General features: G+C 44.4%; 1 protein-coding gene and 1 long non-coding RNA gene across 2 annotated transcripts in view; one reads left to right on the top strand and one right to left on the bottom strand.

Moving 5' to 3' along the window:
* The first annotated feature begins 278 nt into the window (after positions 1 to 278).
* LOC116098171 lies at positions 279 to 1843 on the top strand. The gene is made up of 3 exons (XR_004121729.1): positions 279 to 418; positions 966 to 1057; positions 1719 to 1843. It is a non-coding gene; the product is annotated as an uncharacterized LOC116098171 (long non-coding RNA).
* A 4371-nt stretch (positions 1844 to 6214) lies between these two features.
* Positions 6215 to 25505, bottom strand: part of Eif2ak3 (eukaryotic translation initiation factor 2 alpha kinase 3) — a 64141-nt gene continuing 44850 nt past the window's right edge. The window contains exons 10-17 of the mRNA XM_031382114.1: positions 23861 to 23973; positions 22178 to 22300; positions 21362 to 21511; positions 19071 to 19854; positions 14922 to 15089; positions 10385 to 10486; positions 9190 to 9252; positions 6215 to 7374 (exon numbers count right to left, since the gene is read on the bottom strand). Coding sequence (XP_031237974.1) covers positions 7174 to 7374; positions 9190 to 9252; positions 10385 to 10486; positions 14922 to 15089; positions 19071 to 19854; positions 21362 to 21511; positions 22178 to 22300; positions 23861 to 23973 — 1704 coding nt within the window. The 3' untranslated portion in view covers positions 6215 to 7173. The remainder of the gene's footprint in view (positions 7375 to 9189; positions 9253 to 10384; positions 10487 to 14921; positions 15090 to 19070; positions 19855 to 21361; positions 21512 to 22177; positions 22301 to 23860; positions 23974 to 25505) is intronic.

Here is a 25505-nt window from a genome sequence, read left to right as displayed (position 1 = left end):
CAAGTATTAGTTGGAGAGAAAAGGGGGATCAATAGGAACATGAGAGGAACAAGCAAAGATAATATAGGAGGTCCTGAATTTCACCAAAATACATTGTATATAAGTATGATGATATCATAATGAAGTCCATTAACATATGATAGTAAAATAAGATGGGGTCAGTGAGAGTGCTCAAAGGGCAGAGGCATCTACCACCAAGCCTGACTACCTGAGTCTGGGACCTACATGGTGGAAGGCGAGAATATGTCCTCTGACTGCCATACACATACCATCACACACACACACACACACATACACACACACACACTCTTGCACACATTGGAGGCTAGACTGGAGACTGCCTGGAGGCCCTGACGATGGGAAGTGGACATTTTGCTCTCACCTGGCCAAGCCCGGTCACTCGACATTCCTTCTATATGTAAGTGGTCAACCTGGGAGGTGAAATCATTTGCTTGCCATCCCAGAATGTACCTTGCTAAGGGGGAACTTGAGATATTCTGAGATCCCATCAGTCTTCCTGATACCCTTAACTGACTTGTTTTCTGCAAGCCATCTGAGGTATAAAAGAACTGTGCTGTTAACAAACTTGCTGGCTTGGGTTACCAGACCTTGCAGCCCTCCTGACCCCAGCCTTCCTGACCCCAGCACTTGAATCTTTCCTTTTGTTTTTGCCTTATTATTTTTTTTCTTTTCCTCTCCCCCACACCCCTACTCCCACCCTCCACACACACCTTGGGACCCTGTCCAGAACCCTGATATATTTCTCCTTCCTCCTCCTCCTTTTTAAAGATTTATTTATTTGCATACAGTGTTGTGCCTGTCTGGGCATAAGATCTCATTCATATAGAGGGCAGAAGATCTCATTACAGATGGGTATAAGCTACCTTGTGGGTTGCTGGGTATTGAACTCAGGTCCTCTAGAAGGGCAGCCCCTGAGCCATCTCTCCTTCCTTCTTTGTCTGAAGTATACCCATTGCGGGTACATTCTTAGCCATGATAAACATCTGCTCCATAAAAGGAACGGCAGTATCCTCTGAAGTTGTCAAGGAGACTAGAGGTGGGTTTCACAAACGTTACCTATGTATCATCTATTTGTCTTTTTCATTCTGGCCCATATGTCCATCTGTCGGTCTGTTCCATCCATTCCACCCTAGTACCCTAGGATCAGATTTGGTATGCAGCATTCACACCAGATAGAAAGCTTTCCAGGATCCCCACCCACTGGCAGCTCAGCAGGTGTGCGCCTGGGGTAGAGTCTTTCAACTCTAGTCTGGGAAATAATTAGTGGAAGGGGCTGACTGCTCCACACACCCGCCAGGTCCCTCTCCAGGCTCTCCGCACAGTATTCGACCCCACCCTCCCGCATTTGTTTCTCCAATGATTCGGTTGTTTGTACGCGTTTGCCTGGATGAGTTTCCTCAACCCTTGCGTTCCGCAACTGGCATGGTCCCAGCCTTTCCCCCTGAGTCTGTCATCTCCAGGTACCCAGGCTGAGTCTTTTGGTTCCCTTCACCGGTTTTTTACATCAACAATTCCTGGCGCCACTCCTCGCTGGGCTGGAGCTAGATTCCTGACACGACTGGGAGAAGCGATATAGCATTCCTTTATTTTAGGTCTTTGCAAACTCAGAGGCCACGCTGTGCCCGACTCCAGGGAGACTCGGATGGGGATGGGTGGGTGGTGACTAACTCACAAACTAGCTATGCCCCGCCTCCTAGGGTGCTCCGCAGTCTAAGGTCAAAGTCCTGGAAGGAAGAAGATAATTCCAGCCCTTCTCCACATGAACCCTGGGAGAATGCATTCATTTTTGAGCTGAGGGAAGTAAACCCTGACTTCATTCTGAGTCTCTGTTGAACTCCCTGGTATGTATGAGATCCTTCAATACAAGTCAAATCTCTTATTTAAGTCTTCACACTATGTTATTTGCAGTAGTGGATATAGATGAGAGAGCTGAAAGACAATTGTAAACAAGAATCCAGAAGCTGTGACTCCAGAAGACACTGTCTTGTCACCTGTCACTCCTGGGAAAAGTGCCCTCAGGGATTTTGAGAAGCAAGATGGGGACTTGTTATGCAAATATGGGTGGCTGGAGAGGCCAGTGGGTTATTACAAGCTACTGCAGTTATGTTAGCTATGTGATCTTGTTCCCTGGCATGCAAAACAGCAACTGAAAATAATTGTTTTTACCAAGGACCTAGTAAAATTAAAGGTCACATCAAATTCAATAAAGATATTGTAAATATTTCCTTCCTTCTTTTTTCTTTGTGTGTGTGTGTGTGTGTTGTGTTGTGTTTCTGCAACAGACTCTCAGGTAACTCCAGCTGGCCTCATAAATTTTTATGGAACCAAAACTGGCTTTACATAATCCAAGCAGAGGCAGGTGAGTTTGAGGCCACCTTGGTCTTCATATTGAGTTTCAGGCCAGCCAGGCAGACATAGTAAGACTCTTTTCTGTAAGTAAGTAAGTAAGTAAGTAAGAAAATTCTGGACCTCCTGCCTCCACCTTCCAAATGCTTGTGTTCCAGGTGTGAAAATGCCTGGTCCTGGTTTTGTCCTTTTATTCAGTTGCCGTGATTGACAGGTGGTAGAACACAAGGTAGTCTGAAAACTATTGTATTTTTGAAAAGAAGAAAAGTTTTCCAAGGAGAAGCTTAGGAATGGCTCCTATAGATACTCTATATCCACGACAACAATTTCATCTACAGGAAACTGTTTTGATTGACTGCTGTCACAACATTCCACCTCTCAAAAAATTGCATTTGCCATTTATCTTCCTAAAATACTATCTTAAAATTCCATTTCTGCTTCTGACTCGTTGGACACACTTCCCACAATGTGAACATCCCCCTTTACCACTACCCACATTGTGAATGTCCCCCTTTAGCCAGCTATTGAGTAATTTTTTAGAAGATCCTTGAAGAGACGAGTCGCTCTTCTCCTTTGTTACATCTCCGAGTCTCTCCTTCCCCTTAGCTTCCAGTTCTGAGTAGGTGAACACTGTCACCTGAGAGGCCCCAGAGGCCTGGGCTTGCTACACCTTGCCTCTCTAGTTTCTTCTTTGCCCCTGGGGCTGACAAGAAGGATACTTTGACTGTAGTTGCCATCATCTTTCATGATAGTGTCTCGGCACAATTTTAAAGCTAACTTTGGGCAGACCTTGGAGCTCACAATGAGATAGCTCAGCACCTAAAGGGCTGTCCTCCAGCCAGTTGTTGGTGGTGCACACCTTTAATCCCAGCACTTGGGAGGCAGAGGCAGGAGGATTTCTGAGTTTGAGGCCAGCCTGGTCTACAGAGTGAGCTCCAGGACAGCCAGGCAGCCAGGGCTACACAGAGAAACCTTGTCTCGAAAAACCAAAAAAAAAAAAAAAAAAAAAAAAAAAAAAAAGGGCTGTCCTCCAACACTTGTATGTGTACATGAGCGCGCATCCTGGCTCCAATAATAAACTACAAAAACAAGTTTAAAAAGGTGAGTAATAGTGAGAAGAAGAGAAAGGAGAGTTATTTTATTCAGTGTGGTGACATTGGGAAGAGGCCACATCCAGTGATTCCTACCCCCCCACCCCCAACCAAGGTTTATGTTTTAGATAATGTCTCAGGTGTGGAGTGCAGTGGAGGACCTGTTCTTGTAGGTGCTGATCTTTCTAGAATTCAAGGTGACCCAAAGGCAGGGCTAAGGATGATGACTTATCTCTATGCTTTCACCCAAAGTACCCAGAATGAAGGCAGAGATGCCTTCTGGTTTCAGTGACCTTGTGGGCTACACAATGAATCAGTGTTTTTTTTTTGTTTGTTTGTTTGTTTTGTTTTGTTTTGTTTTTTGGGTTTTTTGAGACAGGGTTTCTCTGGACTGCCCTAGCAGTCCTGGAACTCATTCTGTAGCCTAGGCTGGACTCGAACTCAGAAATCCACCTGCTTCTGCCTCCCAAGTGCTGGGATTAAAGGTGTGTGTCACTACCACCCAGCTGAATCAGTGGTTTTAACAAAAGCAGCTTCGGTGGGTGTCTGTTTTGAAATGACATCCTCCAATGGATTCAAAATGGCATCCTCCTATGGAAGGCTTATTCTAGAAACTCAGGCATCATGCCCTCCTCACCTATGGTCATCTCTAGTGTCCAGGCCTCAGTGGTAACTCTTCCTGGGGTAGCAGAGGAAGGTTTAGGAGTGTCTAACCTTTGAGGTAGCCAAGGCATTTAAAAGTTAATTGGCTGTCAGTGTGTGTGTGTGTGTGTGTGTCTTCCATTCTTGAATCCAGATAGTTCCTGTGTGTGAGTGCAACCCCCGGGAGCTAAAGCTGTGTAGCTAAAACTCCACACTACAATCTTCACTACGTATGCAGCCAAGACTTCATACAGTATTGTAGGATGGTAAGGAAGGCTTTTCCTTGGGAGACCTCAGTGACTAACAGAGACAGCTGACCTGTGACAGATACCTAATCTGCAGACTGACTTAAGCCTAATCATTTGTGCAAAGAACTAAATTGCTTGTTCTCTCTCTCTCCCTCCATCCCTTCCTCCCTCCCTCTGTCTCTCTGTCTCTCTCTCTCATCTCTGTGTATGTGTGTCCCCATGTGTATGTCTGGGTATCTGCCCGTGCCTAGAAAGAAATTGTGCTTTAAGAAGAGAGGCTCTGGAGTCAGAGGGCTCCAGCTCTAGACTATTTCTGACCACCATTGTGAACTTGCTAGGTGTTGCTGGTCTGTTTCCTCAACTGTCCCACTCTTGGGCCTTTTGACTCTGAAGGTACTTAGCAAAGGCATACCAGGATTAAAATGACACAAGGCCTGATTATAACATGTAAGAATTTGTAAAACCACAGACAATTCAGAACAGGAGAGTGGACACATCACTGACGGGAAATCAGAGTGTCTGATCCAGACCTGCTCTGGTTTTGTGATCTTGGGTAAATCATGTGACCTATCTGCATGGGAGTTTGGCCATGAGTAGAACGGTGGTCGCTATGCTTTGGATAGCTAGTTCCCAGCTGTTGTGAGGATCAAGGACATGAGTGGAGTAGACCAGGAAGAAACAAACTAGTTAGTTCCCCGACTGGCATGAAAATGGAATAGGAAGCAGCAGCTGGATCAAGCTTCCCAGGAGACAGGAGAACAGGGCTGGCTGAGAGCCAAGCAGAACCTTGAGCAGTGCTGCCATTAGGTGTGAGTCTAACACCATCGAGACACCTTGGAAGCATTTTCTCCTGTCACCAGCTTAAGAGTAAGTGTTCATGGAGCTGGAGAGAGCTCTGTAGTGGCTGGTGTTCTCTTGCTAATTGTGTTACCCAAAAGGCCCATTTGCAGGGTTCCCACAAGTAGGCTAAGGGAAGCTGGCTCTGATCGGTAATAAAGAAATGCCTTATAGCCAATGGCTAGGCAGAGGGAGATGGGGTGGAAACTTTAGATTTGCATAGGCTAGGGGAAAAAAGGAGACAGAGAATTGCCATAATTCAGAGGGAGATGAATCAGAGTTAGAGCTGCAGAAGGAAAATCATCCGCAATGCAGGTGAGAAGGAATGAGCCCCCCAACCCCCAAGGGCTGCCCAGAGCGTCTTGTGCAGTAAAGACCAGAGAACTGCCCAGAAACCAGGGCAACAAAGATAAAATATATAATTAGAGGCCATCTGTGTCTTCCATTCTCTAATCCAGATGTCTCCTGGGTGGGTGGGAGTGTGTGACCTGCCAGGAGTCAAAGTGGTGTAGCCTTTTACTGAGCTCAGCATTTGCTGCTCTTTCAGAGGACCTGAGTTTGGTTCCCAGTACTCACATCAGCTGTTTATAACTAGCTCCAGGGGGCCTGAGGTCCTCTCTTCTAGCTACCGTTGGTACCTGTGCACAAAGGGCAGATATACACACATACACATATGTACAAATAAAAAGGAAAACTTAAAAAAAAAAAAACCTTGACTTGAGAGTAAGGGGTATAACCTTTCAGAGTCCTATGATCCCATTTTGTAAGTTGAAAGATCACCATTTAAAAACTTTCTAAAACCAAGCAATGCTGGTGCACACCTTTAATCACAGCACTAGGGAGACAAATGCAGGCAGATCTTTGAGTCTGAGGCAGCCTGGTAAGCAGAGCTCCAGGGAGGCCAAGACTACACAGAGAAACCTTGTCTTGAAAAAAAATAAACAAAAAAACAAAAACCAAAAGCAAACAAAACAAACATGAGTCCCCTAAAAGGAAAAGAATTTTCTAAAATAAGAGTCAACTACTAAGTATAATTTAAAAAAGTTTTATTAAATCATTTAGACTTGAAAGAAGTCATAATAGTTAACACACTTATGTGCATTCTGTACACCACCAACCCAAATGGATTGATTTCAGAATTTTTATAAATAAAAAATAAACGTATTTACAGGAAAAATGAAAATATGTTAGCAAGTTGAGATGATTAAACTTATCTATAATCAGTTTGGGGGATGTACCCACTTGTAATATAACATTTAAGATAGGATTCTACTAGGATAAAAATTCCATAATTGGAGAAGTTAGTTGTAATAGATAATCCATTTCTTACTACACTTTTTTCCTTAAAAACCCCTCAAATCAGACATCTTGACCAATATCTAAAAAGCTTCATTTTCCCATTATTGGAGGTAAAAAGTACAGAAAAGCTCATCGTGCTCCCTAGACCCACCTAAAGAGTGAAGCTATTCACCGCTGCAGACTATGACACTGCCGACATGATGGCCACCCAGCTTGCTCTGTGTGCCTTCCGAAATAGTGCAGGTGGGTCAGTGCTCACCAGGGACAAAAGAGGAGTCAGCTTTCTAACAGTCACTTCCAAGATCACCCTTGTATCTCTAGAAAGCATGTTTCTAGAACATGTAGTTCCCACGTGAGAGAGTTCTTTATACTTTTGTGCTTTAAAGACATTTCCAGTTCAGGTCATCTCAGGATCTCTTCTACCTCCAGGTGAAAAGTGAAGGCTCTAAAGCTGACCAGCTAGTCTTGGGACACCAACAAGAAACAAGTCCACGTGTCATGTACATAGCCCTTTCCTTGAAGTTCAGTTAAGATCAAACTGGGTTAGGCCCATAATCCAGTCTGACTTAGAAAAACTGGTCCCAAGTCAAATCGATCAAAGCATAAAATCTGAGTCCACCGCCGTGGAGAGCCACATGCCTCAAAGCGCCTGCTCTGCCACCTTTGAGGGTTGCTGGCCCAGCTGAGGGCTAGTTGCCAGGCAGTGGGCTGTACGAGCTGCTGGGCTGTCTGGAATGTTTTGTTCCGGATGAACTCATGGAGCGGGACCGCTGTCTCAGAACTGTTTTCCCGGGAAACTCCAAGTTCTCAAATACAGCATTTTCAATGATGTCTGTGGCTTCAGGCCGCTCCGTGGGAGATGGAGAGAGCATGTCCTGAACCATCATATGCTGAAACATAAAAATGGTTTTGTGTTAAAAGCTCTAGATTTAGATTCTTAAGCAGTCCTTTAAGTCATGGAAAATAATATACACATAGATATATATGCATAAACACTTACTTGGGCACATGTATGCACTAGGTATATGTGTGCACGTGCGTACACAGACATATATATCCCCCCTTCCCTCCCCCCACCTGGTACAAGAGGAGGAACACAGGGCTCTGCAAGTGGTAGGTGTATGTGGTCTCTATTTAGTTGCACCCTTAGCTCCAGCCAAACTTCTGTGTAACTGTTTTAGTGTGTGAAGCACATCTGATTAGGCAGCTTTCAAAGAGGCCCCACGGCATCCACAGAGAATGGCAGTAAAGAGCATTGCTGAGCTCCATTATTGTGTGTGTGTGTGTGTGTGTGTGGCATGTGCATGTGTGCCTGTGAGACCCTGCAGAGACCAGAGGAGGAGCAGGTGTCCTGCTGTCTCTCTCTACCTTATTTTTTATTCTCTCACTGAACCTGGAAGTAGGCTCGCAGCCAACAAGTCCTAGTGGTCCTCCTGTCTCTGCCTTCTACAATGCTAGTTAAATAATATGTGTGCAGGCATGACCAACTTTGTGCAAGTGTTAGGAACTCAAACTTGGGTCCTCAATAAGCACTCTTACCCACCGAGCCATTTTCATAGCCCTTGCTGCCAAACTTGATGACCTGAGTTGGCTTATTAGGCCCCATATGGTAGAGAGAACTAAACCCCTTAAGTTGCCCTTTAACTTCCATATATGTACCATGGCGTGCACACACACACACACACACACACACACAGAGACACGCACCCTGCCCCTACATAATAAATAAATTTGTGAATAGGCAGCAGGCTGAATTTGGCCTATTAGCCTCGCTGCAAACATACAGAGGCTATCTGGGTGTAAAAAGCGTTTTTATAATGAAATGAAAGGTTTTAGAATCACATCCTTGAGGCATAGATGTCACCTGATTTTAAATATTACATGCATTTTACAAATACATGTGAATTTACAATAATCTCAATAAAGCATTTTTAAAGCCAAGACTAATCAATCAATGTGTAAAGTGATAAGCATTACATTAAAGTGATAAGCTTGTGGACCCACACACACTACAGGAAATAAGTTACAAAAAGAAATGATGTTACAGTGTACTTTTAACCTGAGGACCAGCTTAATCTTCTGCTAATCATCTAAACCACCTCCTGGGTGGCCTACCCCTCTCCTGGAATGAAGGGCAACTGGAGCCCTCTGTTTAATGATAAGAAGCCATTTTTACAGATCTCTGACCAAGTCCAGCATAGAGTTAACACAGACTGCTCCTGTGAGGGTGCTTTAGAAGTCAGCCTCAGGGAAGTAGGCAGTGCAGCCAGATCTCTGCAGGCCACTGGGCTGAGGGCCACTGGGCTGAGGGCCACTGGGCTGAACAGCCCTAACAAACTGCTCTCCTAGATCAGTGCTCTCAACCTTCCTAATGCTATGACCATTTGATATACAGTTTCTCATGTTGTGGTGATGTGCTCCCCTAATCCATAAAGTTATTTTGTTGCTACTTTATAACTTTAACTATGCTACAGTTATGAATCATAATGTAAATACCTGTGTTTTCTAATGATCTTAGTCAATCCCTGTAAAAACTGTTTAGGTCTAAAGGGGTTGCGATGCCCAGGTTGAGAGCCGCTGATCTAGAATGTTGGGCCAAGCTGACCAGTTGACTGCTAAGGACCCTTTGTGTTTAAGGGTGTCTTAGGAACAATTTAAGCACTTAATACAATGATTTTAGAGAAAGAGCAGAAAACTATCCATACCTCTTGGGGATATTTCTGAGTGAACAGTGGTGGAAACTTGAGATTTCTTACATCAGTTAAAATCTAGAAAGAAAGAAAGCACTAGTTAATCTTTTAGCTTTATTTTGTCATGTCCATTTCTCACACATGCTAGACAAGTACGCTGACAACACCCCAGCCTGTCTTTTCCCTTTCCTTCTTATTTTTATTAATGTGCACGTGCCTGTGTGTGTATGCATGTGCACCCAGGCAGCCCAGGTGTTAGTCCCTAGAGTACAAGCAACTGTGAACCGCCTGCCATATGTAGGTGCTGAGAATTGAACTCCTATCCTTGTAAGAATAGCAAGGGCTTTCAACCAGTGAGTCGTCTTCTCTCTAGCCACAAACTTTTCCCTTTCTTATCAGTGTCTTTGATGAACTGATTAACTCCACAAATTTGATTCTGGATTCTTTACTTGGCTGGATCGATCTCTCTCTCTCTCCTTCTCCCCCAACCCCCTTTTTTGGTTTTGTTTTGTTTAGACAGAGCTCACTAGGTAGCTAATAGCCTTAACTGGCCTGGAACTTGACTGGACTGGAACCAAGTTGGCCTCCAACACACAGAGATCTGCCTCGTCTTTGCCTCTCAAGTGCTGGGATTAAATGTGTGCATTACCATACCCAGCTAGTACTGTCTGCCTGAAAACCTATGGCCATAATGTTCTGAAAAGGAAAAACCTAGCATGTAAGCCTGTGAGTGCATGGCCACCTGTCCTCCGTATAGTTTCCTCCAGCCAACCGTCATCACTATTTCCCACTCCTGTTACCCTCCCAGCTCCCTCTGGCTTTGCGGTGGTCACAAAGTTGCCAGATGCAAAATACTGTTAAGATTATGATGAAATGATGCCAACAGAACATCTAGGAATAACCCTGTTGCTCACATGATCCCTTTGCTCCTAGTTTAACTGTCTAGTGGTATTAAGAATCTCTAGTTAATGGCACTGGAGAGTTCAGCTGTGCAGCTTACGATTGCATGTAACCCCAGCTCTAGGGGAGGGGCATCTGCAGCCTCTGACGTCAGGGGTTGCCTGCTGCACTCTCACACACAACTGCATGTGCACACAATGCACAATAGTTAAAAGTTTAAAAAAGAATAAATGTAACCATCTTTTAAAACTCTTGTAAATTTTAAATAATTTTCTCTGTCCATCCTTTTGGGGGTGTGCAATGTACTTACCCTAACTCGTTCCATCTGAGTACTGAACGGGTAAAGGAGTTCAAACAGAATCAAGCCTAAAGAGAAGATGTCCACTTTATGGGAGTAGTTGTTTCCATGAATCTGAAACAGCATAAAGATATGTTTAAAAAAAATCATCCCAGTGAGAGCACATCATGAACAGCATTCACACAGAGACGGGTCAGTGCCTGACAGCATCGCTGAACCTGAGTTGATTCAGTTACCTCTGGGTATAAGCAAAGAGTTAATCTCTAAGTCCCTCTCCTGCCCTCTTTCACGGTGGGCAGGTGTAATTACACCACTCAGCATCACAGAGGGAAAGCCCAGGTAAGGCTCCAAAGAGATATGCATCAGCACGTTCCGCAGAAACTTGGAGCCTGGTGCTCTGGAGTCTGTAAGGGCCGCTCAGCCCCCCTGAGGTGAAGCTTTTCAAAGAGACACTATCTGGAGCCAATCTCATTTCTAATCACCGGAGTCGGTCATTACTGCAAGCCACTAATCAACCTGGGAGCCTTCATTACGCACTTAATTGCAGACTGCTTTGCATGCATAGCTCTATTTTTCATGTGCATATTTCTTGTGCTTTCCCAGTCCTGGCAGGGAAGAGACCTGCTGCTTTTGTGATCCTTTCCCATCATTCAGCGCTGGGCTAAGTACAGAGCAGGCCCTCAATAAATACCTGATACCACTGGGGCAATGAATCACATCTGGTCTGCTCTATTAAGGAAAACCCCATTCAAATGCAAAGCAAACTCCTGGAGCCTCAGGAGAGCCCTTTTATTTCTGAACATTTCCTTAGGCCAGTTACTTGACTACAGGTAAACAGCCCTGGAACTGGCTCACCTCAGAACTGCGGTACCAGGGGGAGGGAGAGGGGAAACAGGTGCTAGGTGGTAGGGCAGCAGTCAGGGTGGAGGCCATCACCCCCTCTCCTCCACACCACTCTAGGTATCTCTCTGCCTCCTTGGTTCCTTCTATGCAGCCAGCTGGCTTCTGCTCACAAAACTGCAGGTTCCAGCTGTGTCAGCTGTGCACCCACCATGCTATGATCTAAAGTGATCATACTGCACTGTCCCTTGCCTGCCACCCCTTCCCCACCTCTGTGGCTTGGGAAGGGTTCAAAGAAAATGTGTCCAAGGACATTGCCAACAAGGGTATAGGGGGAAAAGATACCCTCATACAATAGTTGGGTAATGTATACTGACTGACTCATTCACAGTTGGTACTCAATCCCATTGAATTCTGTCCATGGTAGAGTCGATGAAGATGTGACAGAGATGCTGGGCCAATTATCTAAGTGACAGGTCTCACAGCAAAACTGACATTAACTTTAGTGCTCAAAACAAATGTTGAGCCAGGCAGTGGTGGGGCACGCTTTCAATCCCAGCACTTGGGAGGCAGAGGCAGGCGGATTTCTGAGTTTGAGGCCAGCCTGGTCTACAGAGTGAGTTCCAGGACAGCCAGGGCTACACAGAAAAACCCTGTCTTGAAAAACAAACAAGCAAACAAACAAATCCCAAAACCAAAACAACCATTGAACAATCTGAACTGAATGGATGCTTCACAGCATGTCCAAGAACTCATGCATGGTCACATCTGAATATTGATCAAAAATTTTATGAAACAAAATTCCAATTGTGGATTCTAACAAAACAATTTCTATATAATATTAAAAGATATAAAAAGATATGTTTATATATAAGATATGTGTGCATGCATGCATGTACATAGCTGGAAACTTTATACCTATTTTTGGTAAATGACTTTATTATATATTCCTATATTTTCACATTCCTTATAAAGAGGAAAGATTAATATATATGTAATTAACGTTACTGGATTATAAAATTTTTGAGACTTAAACATTTTTGTATTTTTATTTTGTGTGCATTGGTGTTTTGCTTGCATGTGTGTCTGTGTGTGTCAGATACTCTGGAATTGGAGTTACAGTTGTGAGCTGCCATGTAGATGCTGGGAATTAAACCCGGGTCCTTTGGACTAGCAGCCAGTGCTCTTAACTGCTTAAGCCATCTCTCCAGCCCCCACACATTTATTTTAATTGTATGAATTTGTAGAGACTGGGCTATTGTTTGAAGAGACCTTTTACTTAGTTTCTGAAGAACAGTTTGCTGAGTATACCACAAGAGGGCAGCAGGATGGGCAATAACTAGAGTACTGCCTGGCATTACATTTGAAGGCCCACAAGGGGGAATTTTCTAAAAAGTGAAAGCAAGAGTTAGCACATGCCTTTCATCTAAGCACTCAGAAGGCAAAGGCAGCTGATCTCTGTGAATTCAAGGCCAGCCTGGTCTACAGAGTGAGTTCAAGGACAGCCAGGGCTACATGGAGTAACTCTGTCTCAGAAAGAGGTGAGACTGCAGATCCCTGGTTTGAGACGGAGACTGGGAAACTTAAAATAGTTTTCAAGGAAAATAATGGTTGAATCTTTTTTTTCCCCACAAGACAGGGCTCTGCCTGTCATGGAACTTGCCTTAGACCAGGCTGGCCTCAAACTCAGAGATCTGCCTGCCTCTGCCTTCCAAGTTCTGGGATTAAAGGCATGCACCAGCACTGCCTGGATTGAAACTAACTTTTAAAAATTTGTTTTATAAAATTATCAAAGTATTGTGCTTCATTTGTTGGCCCCCTCCCCCCACAAACCCATCTTTTCCTGCTGGTCTTGCTCCTTCTTCCTCCCAATAGTCCCTCCCCCATGCTTTCATGTAACATGGCGAGATACTAACCTTAATAGCTTATGTTTTAACGGGGAAGAAAAATCATTTTAGAGAGTTTAAAATGTTATAAAAAGAACACATGTACATGCTAGTGGAGGGTGGGGTGGGTGGGTGGGTACTATGCTGCGGGGGGGGGGGCAGTGGTAGGTGGGCACTCTCCTGTGGGAGGGCAAGGGTGGGCAGGTGCTCTACTGTGTGTGTATGTGTGTGTGGGGGGGGCAGAAGCATCCAGAGTCAGTAATTCCTACTCTGCTTCCACATTACTTAAAATGTAAGCATTATTTTTGACCCTGTAAACGATGGCTAAGTTTCAACTGTTAGCTCTTTGAAGTGTACTTATTTTTGTATGTGCTTGCACACATATGCCACAGTGTTCCTGTGCAAGTCAGGTTGATGTGTTAGAACAGAGGGTCACATCAGAACATACCACACACTAGGCCCAAACAGTTCCACGTGTAAGAGGTTTAATTGAGAGGGACAGAGGGGGTAGTGGCTCGGAAAGAGAAGAGGGGGAGAGAGAGAAAGATGGAGGAATGTTCCCCATATATATATGGGTTGTGAAGTATGGCCACAGGTAAAGGTAGGAGGTGAGCCCAATGGATTATGGGAATATGGTGGCTGTTGCCCTGACAAGAGATCTGTGGACCCGCCCATGCATCGCCACAGGCTTTGCATGTCCTGATGCTAACACAGATAACAACTAAGAGTTGTTCCTTCCTTCAACCACATGGGTCTCAAGTATAGAAATCGGGTTGGTGGCATATGCCTTTACCTAAGTCAGTTCATGATTAACTTTTAAAACCTTTTTATATCATTTCTAATAATATACTGATGTATTAAAAGGTTAAAATTCCAAGGACAGTTGATAGTTCAGGGCTCCTCTCCTCTCTCCTCTTGGGACACAGATGTATACTTAGAACATTTGATATTCTACCCTGTTTTTTATTTTTCGTTACTAAGTCTTAGCTACATCACTGATGAAGCCAATCCAATTACTTAGGCCAACTGATTTTTCTCTTTCTCTGTGACTCATAAATCTCTGCAGTACACTTTTTATTCTTTTCTTCCTCTTCAGTAGATTTGCTAGAGAAATTTAATTGTTTTGATTTAAACTATTAAAATCAACCTGGAGTTGCTGTTTTATTGTTGTAGGTTTGCTTGCTATTCTGTGGCTCCTCCCTCTGAGCATAAACAAATGATTATTCTTAAGCAAAGAAGACTCATGTAATAAAACAAATGTATGAAGCAGAGGCAGGAGGTGGAGGGTTCAAGGGCTGAACTATATGAGACCCTGCCTCACAACCAAAACAAATATAAACACATTTTAAGTCTAAATAGAAATTTGAAAACTTCTATAAATTTCAGTATTTTTCATTTCTTTATTAACACACTGTCGATGTGTTGATGTGTTAATATGTCGATGTGTTAATGTCGATTGTCGATGCGTAGATCTGTGTTTCCTTCCCCACATCCCATCTTTCTTTCTCTTTGGGTTTTTGAGACAGGCTGGATTTGAACTCATGGCAATCCTCCTGCTCCAGCCTCCTGACTGCTTGGATCACTGCCATGCACCACAATGCCTGGATCTCAAAGTCTCTTTTCAGGCTTTGGTTCAGAGGTGACAGCATGTCTCACAGTTGTTTCTCTCACTCCAACCCCAGGGTGGGGCTGTGCTCCCTGGGGCAGAATTGCTTTCATCACTTTTAGACTGTGTTGGCGGGGTACTGTACCAGACCATGGGGAAAGACTCACTAGGCCCAACCATCTCACTGCCCAGCTAGCTACAAGGCTGAAAGACTCACCTGCTCTGGGCTCATGTACAGCTTGGTCCCCACTTGTCCCGTGTGCGTAGCATAGGCTGGCATTGGAGTCAGTACAGTTTGCTCCTCTTCATCCTGGTCCATGGCAGTCACTAGTCCAAAGTCCCCAACTTTGACCACGTCATCCATTGTGAAGAATATGTTGGAAGGCTGGGAAAATAATAATAATAATAATAATAATAATAATAATAATAATAATAATAATAATAATAATAATAAAAGCACAGTGAGTATACACAGAGAAGGGAGAAGAGCCAAAAGAATGATATGATTTTTAGAAAAGAAATAAAGAAGCTAGATATTCTAAAGGCTATGACTCTTTAAAAGGAGCTGCTGCCCTGTGAAGAGGAGTAGCTGGCCAACACTAATTAGAATCCATACTTTTCAGTGTTTTGTGGGTGGGGAGGTGGAGGAGGCTTTGGGAGGAGGTTCGAGAAAGAATATGAACAAACTATCTTTTAAAGAGAGGAAGAAAAAATGTGCTTGTCTAAGCAGCTTACTACTTACTATTAACTCATGCTCTACAAGCCTTTGAAAAATCACTTTTTTTTAAAGGTTTATTTATTTATTATATGTAAGTACATTGTAGCTGTCTTCAGACACCCCAGAAGAGGACATCCAATCTCATTACGGATGGTTGGGAGCCACCATGTGGTTGCTGGGATTTGAAGTCAGGACCTTTGGAAGACTAGTCAGTGCTCTTAACTGCTGAGCCATCTCTCCAGCCCTGAAAAACCACTGTTTGTCCCCCATTTTCTAGATACAGAAACAAAAGCCCTAGTAATTAAGCACATTGCCTGAGGTTACCCAGCCAGCTAGTGGTAGAGCCGGGAACTGAACTCAGGCAGCCTGACTCTGTCTCTGCCGCTATGAGAGATGATCTGAGCACCTGAGCATCTAATGAATGTAACACACCCACCTGTGTCCCACCCACCTGGGCCCCAAGGTGGGGGCAGCTTATCAGGGGAATCAGAACTCGTGACTGCTGTCCTATCTAGCTTCGAAATCCCTCAGCTCCCAATGCCAGAGCCACGCTTAGCCTCCGGCCTAAGTTCTAAATTCCCTCTTGAATTTACATACTAGATGTAGCTAACCAATGTCATGTGCACTCCTTCAGTGTCAGGTCCCATACAGGAAATCTATCACTTTCCCTCATCACTGAATGAAAAGCTATTTAGCTCATAAGATCAAACCCCATCATGCTTCCAACACTGCCAGAAAACAACACTTTGACTCCTAAGATACCATCATACAATTTTGACTCTGCAGCAACGAGGTTACAGCAACTAAAATCTGTGGTAATGATCTAAAACTTTCTCACTGATGGCCCCCTATTGGAGACAATAAATGACACCTTCTCTCTCTCTCCCTCTTCTCTCTCCCCCCCTCTCTCTCCCTCTCCTCTCCCTCCTTCCCCCCCCCCTCCCCTCCTTCCCACAGATCCAACCCAAGGTCAGGCTAATCTCAACCTTACTATGTAGCTGAAGGTGACTGGCGCACACCTTTAATCCCAGCACTTGGGAGGCAGAGACAGGCGGACTTCTGAGTTCGAGGCCAGCCTGGTCTACAGAGTGAGTTCCAGGACAGCCAGGGCTACTCAGAGAAACCCTGTCTCGGGAAAAAAAAAAAAAAAAAAAATTCTGTCATTTCTCCTCACAATTCTTTTTCATACGATGCTGAGGATCACACGGGGCTTCGTGCCTGCTAGACAAGCTCTCTACCAACAAAGCTACATCCCTAGTGTCCCACTCCCATTTTCCAATAGCAATCACAGAACTCTTAAAGATAGTGTTTGTCTCTTTAGCATCTATTTCCTGTGCTTCTAGAAGCATCCTGACTTTGTGAATTCCTTTCTGCCTTGGTCTGGAGCAACCTCATGCTTGCCTGATCCCTTCCCTGCCAATTTGTCCAGTGGAGACAAATTGGTTTGCTGAAAACAAGCCTGAAGATTTCTGGCCACCTCAGGGGACAGAAAAATGTTTCTCACCATGTCCTACCAAAAGCCTTCCAGAAAGCTTAAAAGACAAACATGTCTAGGAACCATTAGCTGCCACCTTGAGTCTGTGACAGGAGAACCTGGCTGAAAGTCGAAAGAATAAACAGGAAAAGGAGAACACATGCCCACCAAAGTGTCCGATTCTAGCTGACACTGTACCTGAAACCCTGACTGTTTTGTGGCATGCTGGCAGAGCTCCTGCGGACTTTGTCAGTACTAATGCTTGTAGCTGCAAGCTAAAGAAAATCCAAACTAAAACGAGCCAAAGGTCCAGAACATGTCCGGCATTGCACTGAGGCTGGGATGGGGGAACAAGGTGGGTGGGCATGGTTTGGACCACCATGGAAACCAGAGGATAAATGACCTAGGTGTGATGGGAATCAGGTTCTCTGAGGAAACACTGAGAAAAGCCCAAAGGAAAACAAAATTTCTGGAGAGGCAGCGTCAGCAGTGCTGATGACAGACATGTGACCAAGCTTTATGAAGAGGAAAGCCTACAAGGTTTAACATGGAGACTTGGGTTAGAACATGGCCAAATATAGGCTTTTCAGCAAGGGAAAGATTCATGTGGTGTTTTTGTTAGCATACTAAATATTCTGAAATGACTGCCTTTTCAAAGCAATAAACCTCTTTATATTTTTAGAAAAACTAAAGGGAAAATTAACTTTGCTTTGTGAATTTTTCTGATGCACATACAAATAGAGAAAGTTCATTACACCACGGAGTAGTATGGAGCAAGCCTTCCACCAACAGCTTGCTGTTACATAAAAATAAAATTTAAAATACTTAATACAAGGTCATATATGCCAAGTGTTTAAGTCACTACCCTCAGGAAATATTTATGGGTTCCATACACACCTACTGAGGCCTACCAGGTGCATGTGGGTCAAGACAAGAAACAGTCAAATGAAAGTTTAATAGAATCAACAAACAAAACTAGCTACAGAACTGCACAGTTTAGAAATATAGACTATAATATGGAAACACTGTATGTATATATATATTTATTTATTATTGGGACAGGCCGACCTTGAACTCCCAGCAATCCTCCTGTCTCAGCTGCTTTAGTGCTGTGATTGCAGGAATGCAGTAGTACTGAGTTAGAATTGTATGCAATTTAGCACACTGTATTTTTGTTTTGTTTTGTTTTTTGTTTTTTTCGAGAGAGGGTTTCTCTGTGTAGCCCTGGCTGTCCTGGAACTCACTCTGTAGACCAGGCTGGTCTAGAACTCAGGAATCCACCTGCCTCTGCCTCCCAAGCGCTGGGATTAAAGGTGTGCGCCACCACTGCCCGGCTAGCACACTGCTGTTCAGTACTGTACACTCTGAGATCAGGGTTTAAGTTTGCATAGCTCTGGCCACTTAGTTGAGCTTTTGCCGCTGTTTTCTAGTGGGCTTCTCCCTCAAAGCCCACACAGTCAGCAATGGGGCAAAAACTGGGCTCTGCTGCTCCAAATCTGAGCTGGCCAGGGAGAAGACAAATCTCCCTTTCCACTCAGGTCTTTCTCACTATGAGAGGCAGAGACCCTGGGTGGTTATTCAAAGCCATAAGAAGTACGAGGCCACCAAGATGGCTTAGTGGATAAAGGTACTTGCTGCCAAGTCTGACAACCCCAGTTCAATCCTTGGGGCCCACACAGTGAAAGAAAGGAAATGACTCTTAAAAGTTATCCTTATACACACACACACACAAACACACACACACACACACACACACACACACACACACACTTTTGAGACAGGGTTTCTCTGTGTAACTCTGGCTACCCTCAAACTCAAGAGATCTACCTGTCTCCTATCCCTGGAGTGCTGGGATTAAAGGCACAGGCCACACTGCCCAGCGATGTAAATTTATTTTTAAAGCATAGGAATTATGTAATATATCTGCTCATGATGGACTTTAGATATGAGATCTTCCCCACATCAGGACTCCTGGAAACAGGTTTTTATAGTAAAACAACAACGAACAGGTTCTATAGGAAGAACAAGGTCTACCCGAGCCTTTCAAATCTGAGACTTCTTCCTTTCCTGCTTCCTTCCTGGACCTCTGCTCTCTGATGCCTTTACATGACTCCACTCTGCTCTGAACCCCACGGCACACCCAAACCCTGGCATGACCGTCTCTGGCTACAGACCTTGAGGTCCCTGTGCATGAGTCCCTTGCTGTGCAGAAACTCCACGGCCTCTGCGATCTGCAGGAAGATGTGCAGACACACGCCGTGCTCCCTCTCCTCCATGCTGCAGCGTCGGTTCATCCAGTCTTTAAGGTTCTCCTTCCTGCACAGCTGCATCTGAATGTACAGATACACTTTGGGGGAGCTGGGCTGGAGCTGGTCCACAGTGTTCTTGGTGAAATCTAAACTTAGAGTGGTTGGCCTGGTAGGAGAGGTAGACAAGGTGGCTTCTGAAGAAGATCTGCTGCTGGAGTACTTGAAATCAGTTAGCTTATTAACATAATGGCTGCCATTCCGCAGTCGGTTCACTCTGGGGTCCTCCTTACTGGACGCGTTACCGCAGCCAGAGTCTTCAAACACGATGGAAGAGGAGGTCCCCTCCCGTGACCTGGTATAGGGAGAAGCCTCAGAAGGACAGAGTTCAAAGGAGTGTCCCTCATCATTGCCGTCCACTGTACCATCTTCCACGTCCTCGCAGTCCGTCAGGCAGCTGTCCTGGAGGTTGTAGGCTGCGTCCGCTGAGTCACTGTTGTCTCCACAGTCCGTCCCTGAGAACTCCAGGGGAGAGAACTGGCTCTCAGATGAGCTTGTCCGGCCACAGGAAATGCCCACTGAGAAAGACCGACTTCTTTCAGGGGAAGGAGCTATGACTTCGATCTGTTCTTTTGCAGAGAAAGGATCCATCTTTCGGATCTTTACAGATGGAGCATCCATTGGGCTAGGGGAGCTGAGTGGCCAGTCTGTGCTAAAGGTTGGGAGAGACAAAAAGAACTGAGTGAATATATGTCGGTCATATGACCTGCACAGTGGTTTAAAATGTTTCGATTATTATAAACACAATTACCAAAAACACACAGTAGAAATAAAACACGCATGTGGGACAAAGAACATCTCATCCTAATCTATTCCTTTTCAAAATTTTTATTTGAAAGCTTAATTTTGTTTGTTTCAAATTTGTGTATATAAGTATATGCCTTCTTGCCGGGCGGTGGTGGCGCACGCCTTTAATCCCAGTACTTGGGAGGCAGAGGCAGGTGGATTTCTGAGTTCGAGGCCAGCCTGGTCTACAGAGTGAGTTCCAGGACAGCTAGAAATATACAGAAAAACCCTGTCTCAAAAAAACCAAAAAAAAAAAAAAAAAACCAAAAAAAAAAAAAAAAAAAAAAACCAAAAAAAAAAAAAAAGTATATGCCTTCTTGTCTGCATGTGTGCCTCATGTGTGGAGAGCCTGTAGAAACTGGAAGAGGGTACTGGAGTCCTGGAACTGGAGTTGCAGGCAGTTAAGAGCCTCCTGATGTGGGTGCTGGGAAACGAACCCAAGTCCTCTGCAAGAGCAGCAAGTGCTTTCTTAAGCACCGAGCCATCTCTCCAGCCCTGGGAGTTTAATCATGTACTTGAAATATGTACACAGTTATCTGTGTGTAGCCTTTTGTACGAAATGTAAAATAGGAATGCAATACTAATGATGGGGCTTCCTGACAGCCACAACTCTGAAGCCCTGTGCAAATTAAAGTAGCTCACAGGCCTCTGATGTAAGAGGCCACCTCCCTTTGTCCTGGAGTCTATAAAAGGTGTTACTTAGCAAGACAGCTCCAGAACTGAATGCTCTGCAGGCACGCTGCTTCATTATTCTTCATGGTGGCTTTTAAGGGGCTTCCTTCCTACAGCAAATCATGTACAGTGAACACTGCAGGGGTGGTAGGGTGGAGGTATCTGCAGGCTACCCAAGTATATACACTTTTAAAAACTGAAATAGACAGCCAGGCAGTGGTGGTGCACACCTTTAATCCCACCAGAGACAGAGGCAGGTGGATCTCTGAGTTTGAGGTCAATCTGGTCTTTAGAGCGAATTCCAGGACAGCCGGGGCTACATAGAAAAACCCTGTCTCAAAAAACAAACTTGAAATAGCCTAAATAGCCTAGAACCATTTAAAATGGAGTTATAGATTATTAACTGCCAAGAGAAAAAAAAAACCCATAAGAGAAAAAAAGAATGGATACAGTATCACAGAAACAGGTCACATTGAGACAAGCCAGTGTGGATCTCTTGAGTATTATTCAAATTAAGATAAAGCATGTTGAGAAAGCCTACACCAATTTTCAAGTCCTTAACGAGTGGTCAGAGAATAACGTGATACTACGGGAAGGAATGCTACACTTTCCTTCTCAGGCCCCTGAGATGGCACTCCGTTCACAGCACAGCCCTAGCCCCGGAGGAGACTCTCATTTGTAAGTCTGCCTAACAGAGTTACCTCTCGTCTTTCAGCCAGATTTTATCCATCTCTTCTTGCCACTTCTCTGGTGGTGTTTCCAGCCAGGCATTGAAATACCTCACGATGCCTGGGTGCTCCAGCTTAGCCAAGGCTTTAACTTCCCGCATTACCTTCTCCCGTGCCAATTCCCTGAAGTGTAAAGTATAGAAAATAAGATTAAGTATTTGGTGTCCAATGGTGAAAAGGGGAAGAGTACGTTAGAAGTCTCTCTGAAAATAAAAGTAAGAACATATGAGTTAGCCTTAGTCATAGGGTAGTACTGAATTCTTTTTTAAAAGTGTATTTTAGATTTTTCCCTTCAATTCTGGAACACACACACACACACACACACACACACACGCACGCGCGTGTATAGGATGCCCAGCTTTTTATTTGGGTGGTGGGATCTGAACTTTAGCCCTCACGCTCGTGCAACAAGTGCATTTAACCTCCAAGTACTCTACCTTGCCAGTCTCAAAGACCACACTTTAACAGTCTTCAGTTCACAACTTTAAGATCTTTTTTTTTTTTTCCAGTTTTTCGAGACAGGGTTTCTCTCTGTATAGCCCTGGCTGTCCTAGAACTTACTCTGTAGACCAGGTTGGCCTCAAACTCAGAAATCCTCCTGCCTCTGCCTCCCAAGTGCTGGGATTAAAGGCATGCACCACCACTGCCCGGCTTTAAGATCACTTCTTACTTGGCCTCGCTTAGAACCATAGAGTTGGAAGTAGAAACTACACTGTGACTATGGAGCACAAGGTGGGCACTGTGCATAATGAGATTTGATCCAAGTTTAGTAAAAGCATCACCCATTACCTGTTGGGGAGACGGATCCTCTTGATAGCATAATTGCAGTCGTCTACTTTGTTTTTAGCTTCAAAGACAACGCCAAAGCCACCACGACCCATGCACTGAATTGGCTCAAAATCTGTTAGATATCTTAAAAAATACATACAAAGTTTTAAAGTTTGAAATGTTACAATAACATTTCGATATTGAACAAAAGCAGTTCAATATTACATCACCACACAGAGAAGCATATACTCTAAAACTGTCAGGACGTTATTTCATAAAAAGCAGAGTAAGAACTTGACTAGCAGCATTCTGAGGTCACCTATATGCATTAATAAGCAAACACATAAGTCATAAACTTCATGCAGATAAATGAATAGCTTTGTTTAGCTGGCAATCTCGTGTTCTTACAGTACCTGTACTAATGACCTGTTCCACCCCAGACTTTGTGCTTTCTTTGGCATTTCTGACTGTTAAAAATGTTCCTTAGCTGTATTTCACTGATTTTAAAATTTCCCTAAACAAAAACTATCAGTCTTATTCTACTTCAGAAAACTCACAGCTGGAACTCTTAGTAGGAACCAAAGCAGACACAGGTAGAGTTGCCTGAGAGTCAGTGCACCCACCAGGCAAGGTGTTCAGCCAAGCTTGTCACCTGCAGCCTGTCACCCTTTGGTGCCTCATGGCAGTCCTGCTCTTGGCCCCCAACAACTTGGATTACTGTCACGAGCCACCATGCTTTGTTCTCTTGTCAGGTTCAGAGGGGAAGGCATGCCTCGTGACTGCGTTCTCACTCCAGGCACTTCAGGGTGCAGCAGGTGCGTTCCCCACAGCAGAACTGATTTCCTAATTTTTTGACTGTGTATACTGGGCACTGTAATAAGAGCATGGGAGAAGACAGGGGTTTGACCTACGCTGAGCATCATGCCTTCTCTTGGGTTCAGGGCTCTTGTTCCTGCCCTGCGCTCTCCTGGGACCTGTGCTCTACCTTGAATGAAATCCCACCCTTCCTTCATTCCGCAGATCTCACACGTCTTAATGTTCCCACAGCACTGTCCACATAATGGAGGGAACACTTTTTGTTTTCTGGCAGTTACAATGAAGCTCCTGTGTCCCAGCACCACTGCACCATGGTGTTCATAAATGTGGGCAAAATATTTTTGTTTCTCTTCATAGTTGTAGAATTTGGACACTACTTGGCAAATCAAAGGTCTAACAAATGTCTGTTGAGTAACTGTGAGAATTAATGTATGCATGCTGGAGACTACTCATGCCACGCAGAGTGGAGACTCAGCTGTTCTATGCTAATGTGCAGCTCTTATGAAGGAAGCTATGACTCGTACACTCACATTAATTTAGTAGTTGCCTCAGCTGGTCAGAGAACAGTTAAGGTGGAGACATAATCGATGCCAACCCTCCCTGGGCCAATTACCTTCACAGAGAAGGAAGAGCAGTCATCTGAATTCCTAAAAATAGCTAGTCAGGGACCTCAGAACAAATCCACCTCCCCCAATGCAAAAGCCCTCCACAGTTCAAGGGCCAGCTGCACTCCGTCCAATCTTTTAAAAGGAGCGACAGCTCATACATGATTAGTCATTTTGCTAACATCTCAGCTGGTGGATGATGGAGCAGATGTGAGTTCACAGCTGAATTCACTGACTTCACAGCCCGAAGCTGCTGCGTGCATCGACGCTCACCATCTCTTACCGAGACACGTATCCTGAGTGCTTCATGTCAATCCAGCTGTTGTCACTGACATCGGCACTCACAGAGTCATATTTATTTTCAGTTTGGCACTGAGTTTCAGACTCCTTCCGCTGCTGAGGAGGCAGAAAGCAGGTACTGTTAGTACGGGGCTGAACAGAAGTTGGCTCATCATCTTAGCTTAGGAGAAAGCGTTGACTAGGAAATGGCACTGAAAGACAAACGGCACTGAAAGATAAGCACGGACACAGAGCAGCGACCCCCTCTACTAGACTTCAACAGGTTTGCATACCATTGCCTTCCTCTTATCAGCAAATGGATTTTGTTTCCTTTCTCTTTTTAAAAAGATTTTAAAAAATTTGATGTGCATGTTTGCTTTCATGTACATGTATGCACCATGTATGCACATGTGTGTGAAGGTGCCCACCCAGACCAGAAGAGCGTGTCTGATTTCTTAGAACCACAATGACAGATGGTTGTGAGATGCCCTGTGGGTACTGGGAACTGAACTGGGGTCTTCTGTAAGAGAGTATTCTTAACCTCTATGCCATCCCTCTAGCCCTTGAAGATGCTTTTATAAATGTTCTGACAACATGAAATTTAACTTGGCCATGTCTCTTTACTAAGAACTAAAAGATTTTCTAGAGCAGCTGTTCTCTACTGGTGTACTGCAACCTCTTTGGGGGGGTGTCCAACAACCCTTTCACGGGGGGGGGTGTCACATACCATATATCCTTAATGTCAGATATTTACATTATGATTCATAACAATAGTAAAATTATAGGTATGAAGTAGCAATGAAAATAATTTTATGGTTGGGGGCTCACAACAATATGAGGACCTATACTGAGGGCCACAGTATTAGGAAGGTTGAGATTAAAAATTAGCATGGTGAGGGGCAGAGGTAACCCTGCCTCATCCACTTATTAACTGGTTCTTGTCCTGCCAGGTTCTCTGTAAGGGACTGGGGAGCTGGATCCCAAAATGTCATCACAGGCAGAGAGAAATGAGACCCTCCCTCTTAACTGCACTAGCAAGGGAAGGGGCTGTTTTGGCAGGAGCAGAGGACCTAACTCCGGAATCTAAGGATCCAGGCATGGGGAAAGATGAGAACAGAGCAGGCGAAGCATGGATCACCCAGAGCCCTTGCATAGCTGAAGAAAGCTAAACTTTAACAAGAACAACAAGTCAGTTATTAGGGTTTACAGGTGGAGTGGGGATGGAGGATGGCTTGCAGACAGGAGTGGACTAGAGGCATGAACCCAGTTACAGGATGTTCCACCAATCAGATGACAGGTGTATGTACAAAGAAAATGGAACGGCTGGAGAGATGGCTCACTGGGTAAGAGCACTGACTGCTCTTCCGAAGGTTCTGAGTTCAAATCCCAGCAATCACATGGTGGCTCACAACCACCCGTAATGAGATCTGACACCCTCTTCTGGTGTATCTGAAATCAGCTACAGTGTACTCACTTATAATAATAAATAAATCTTTGGGCCGGAGCAAGCAGGGACTGAGTAAGCGGAGTTGACTAGAGCGAGTGGGGTTAACCAGAGCGAGCAGAGGTCCTAAAAATTCAGTTCCCAACAACCACATGAAGGTTCACAACTATCTGTACAGCTACAGTGTACTCCCACACATTAAAAA

This window comes from Mastomys coucha, unplaced genomic scaffold, assembly GCF_008632895.1.
Source record: "Mastomys coucha isolate ucsf_1 unplaced genomic scaffold, UCSF_Mcou_1 pScaffold20, whole genome shotgun sequence".
NCBI classification, from domain to species: Eukaryota; Metazoa; Chordata; class Mammalia; order Rodentia; family Muridae; genus Mastomys; species Mastomys coucha.
This window is presented reverse-complemented; position numbering and strand designations above follow the sequence as displayed.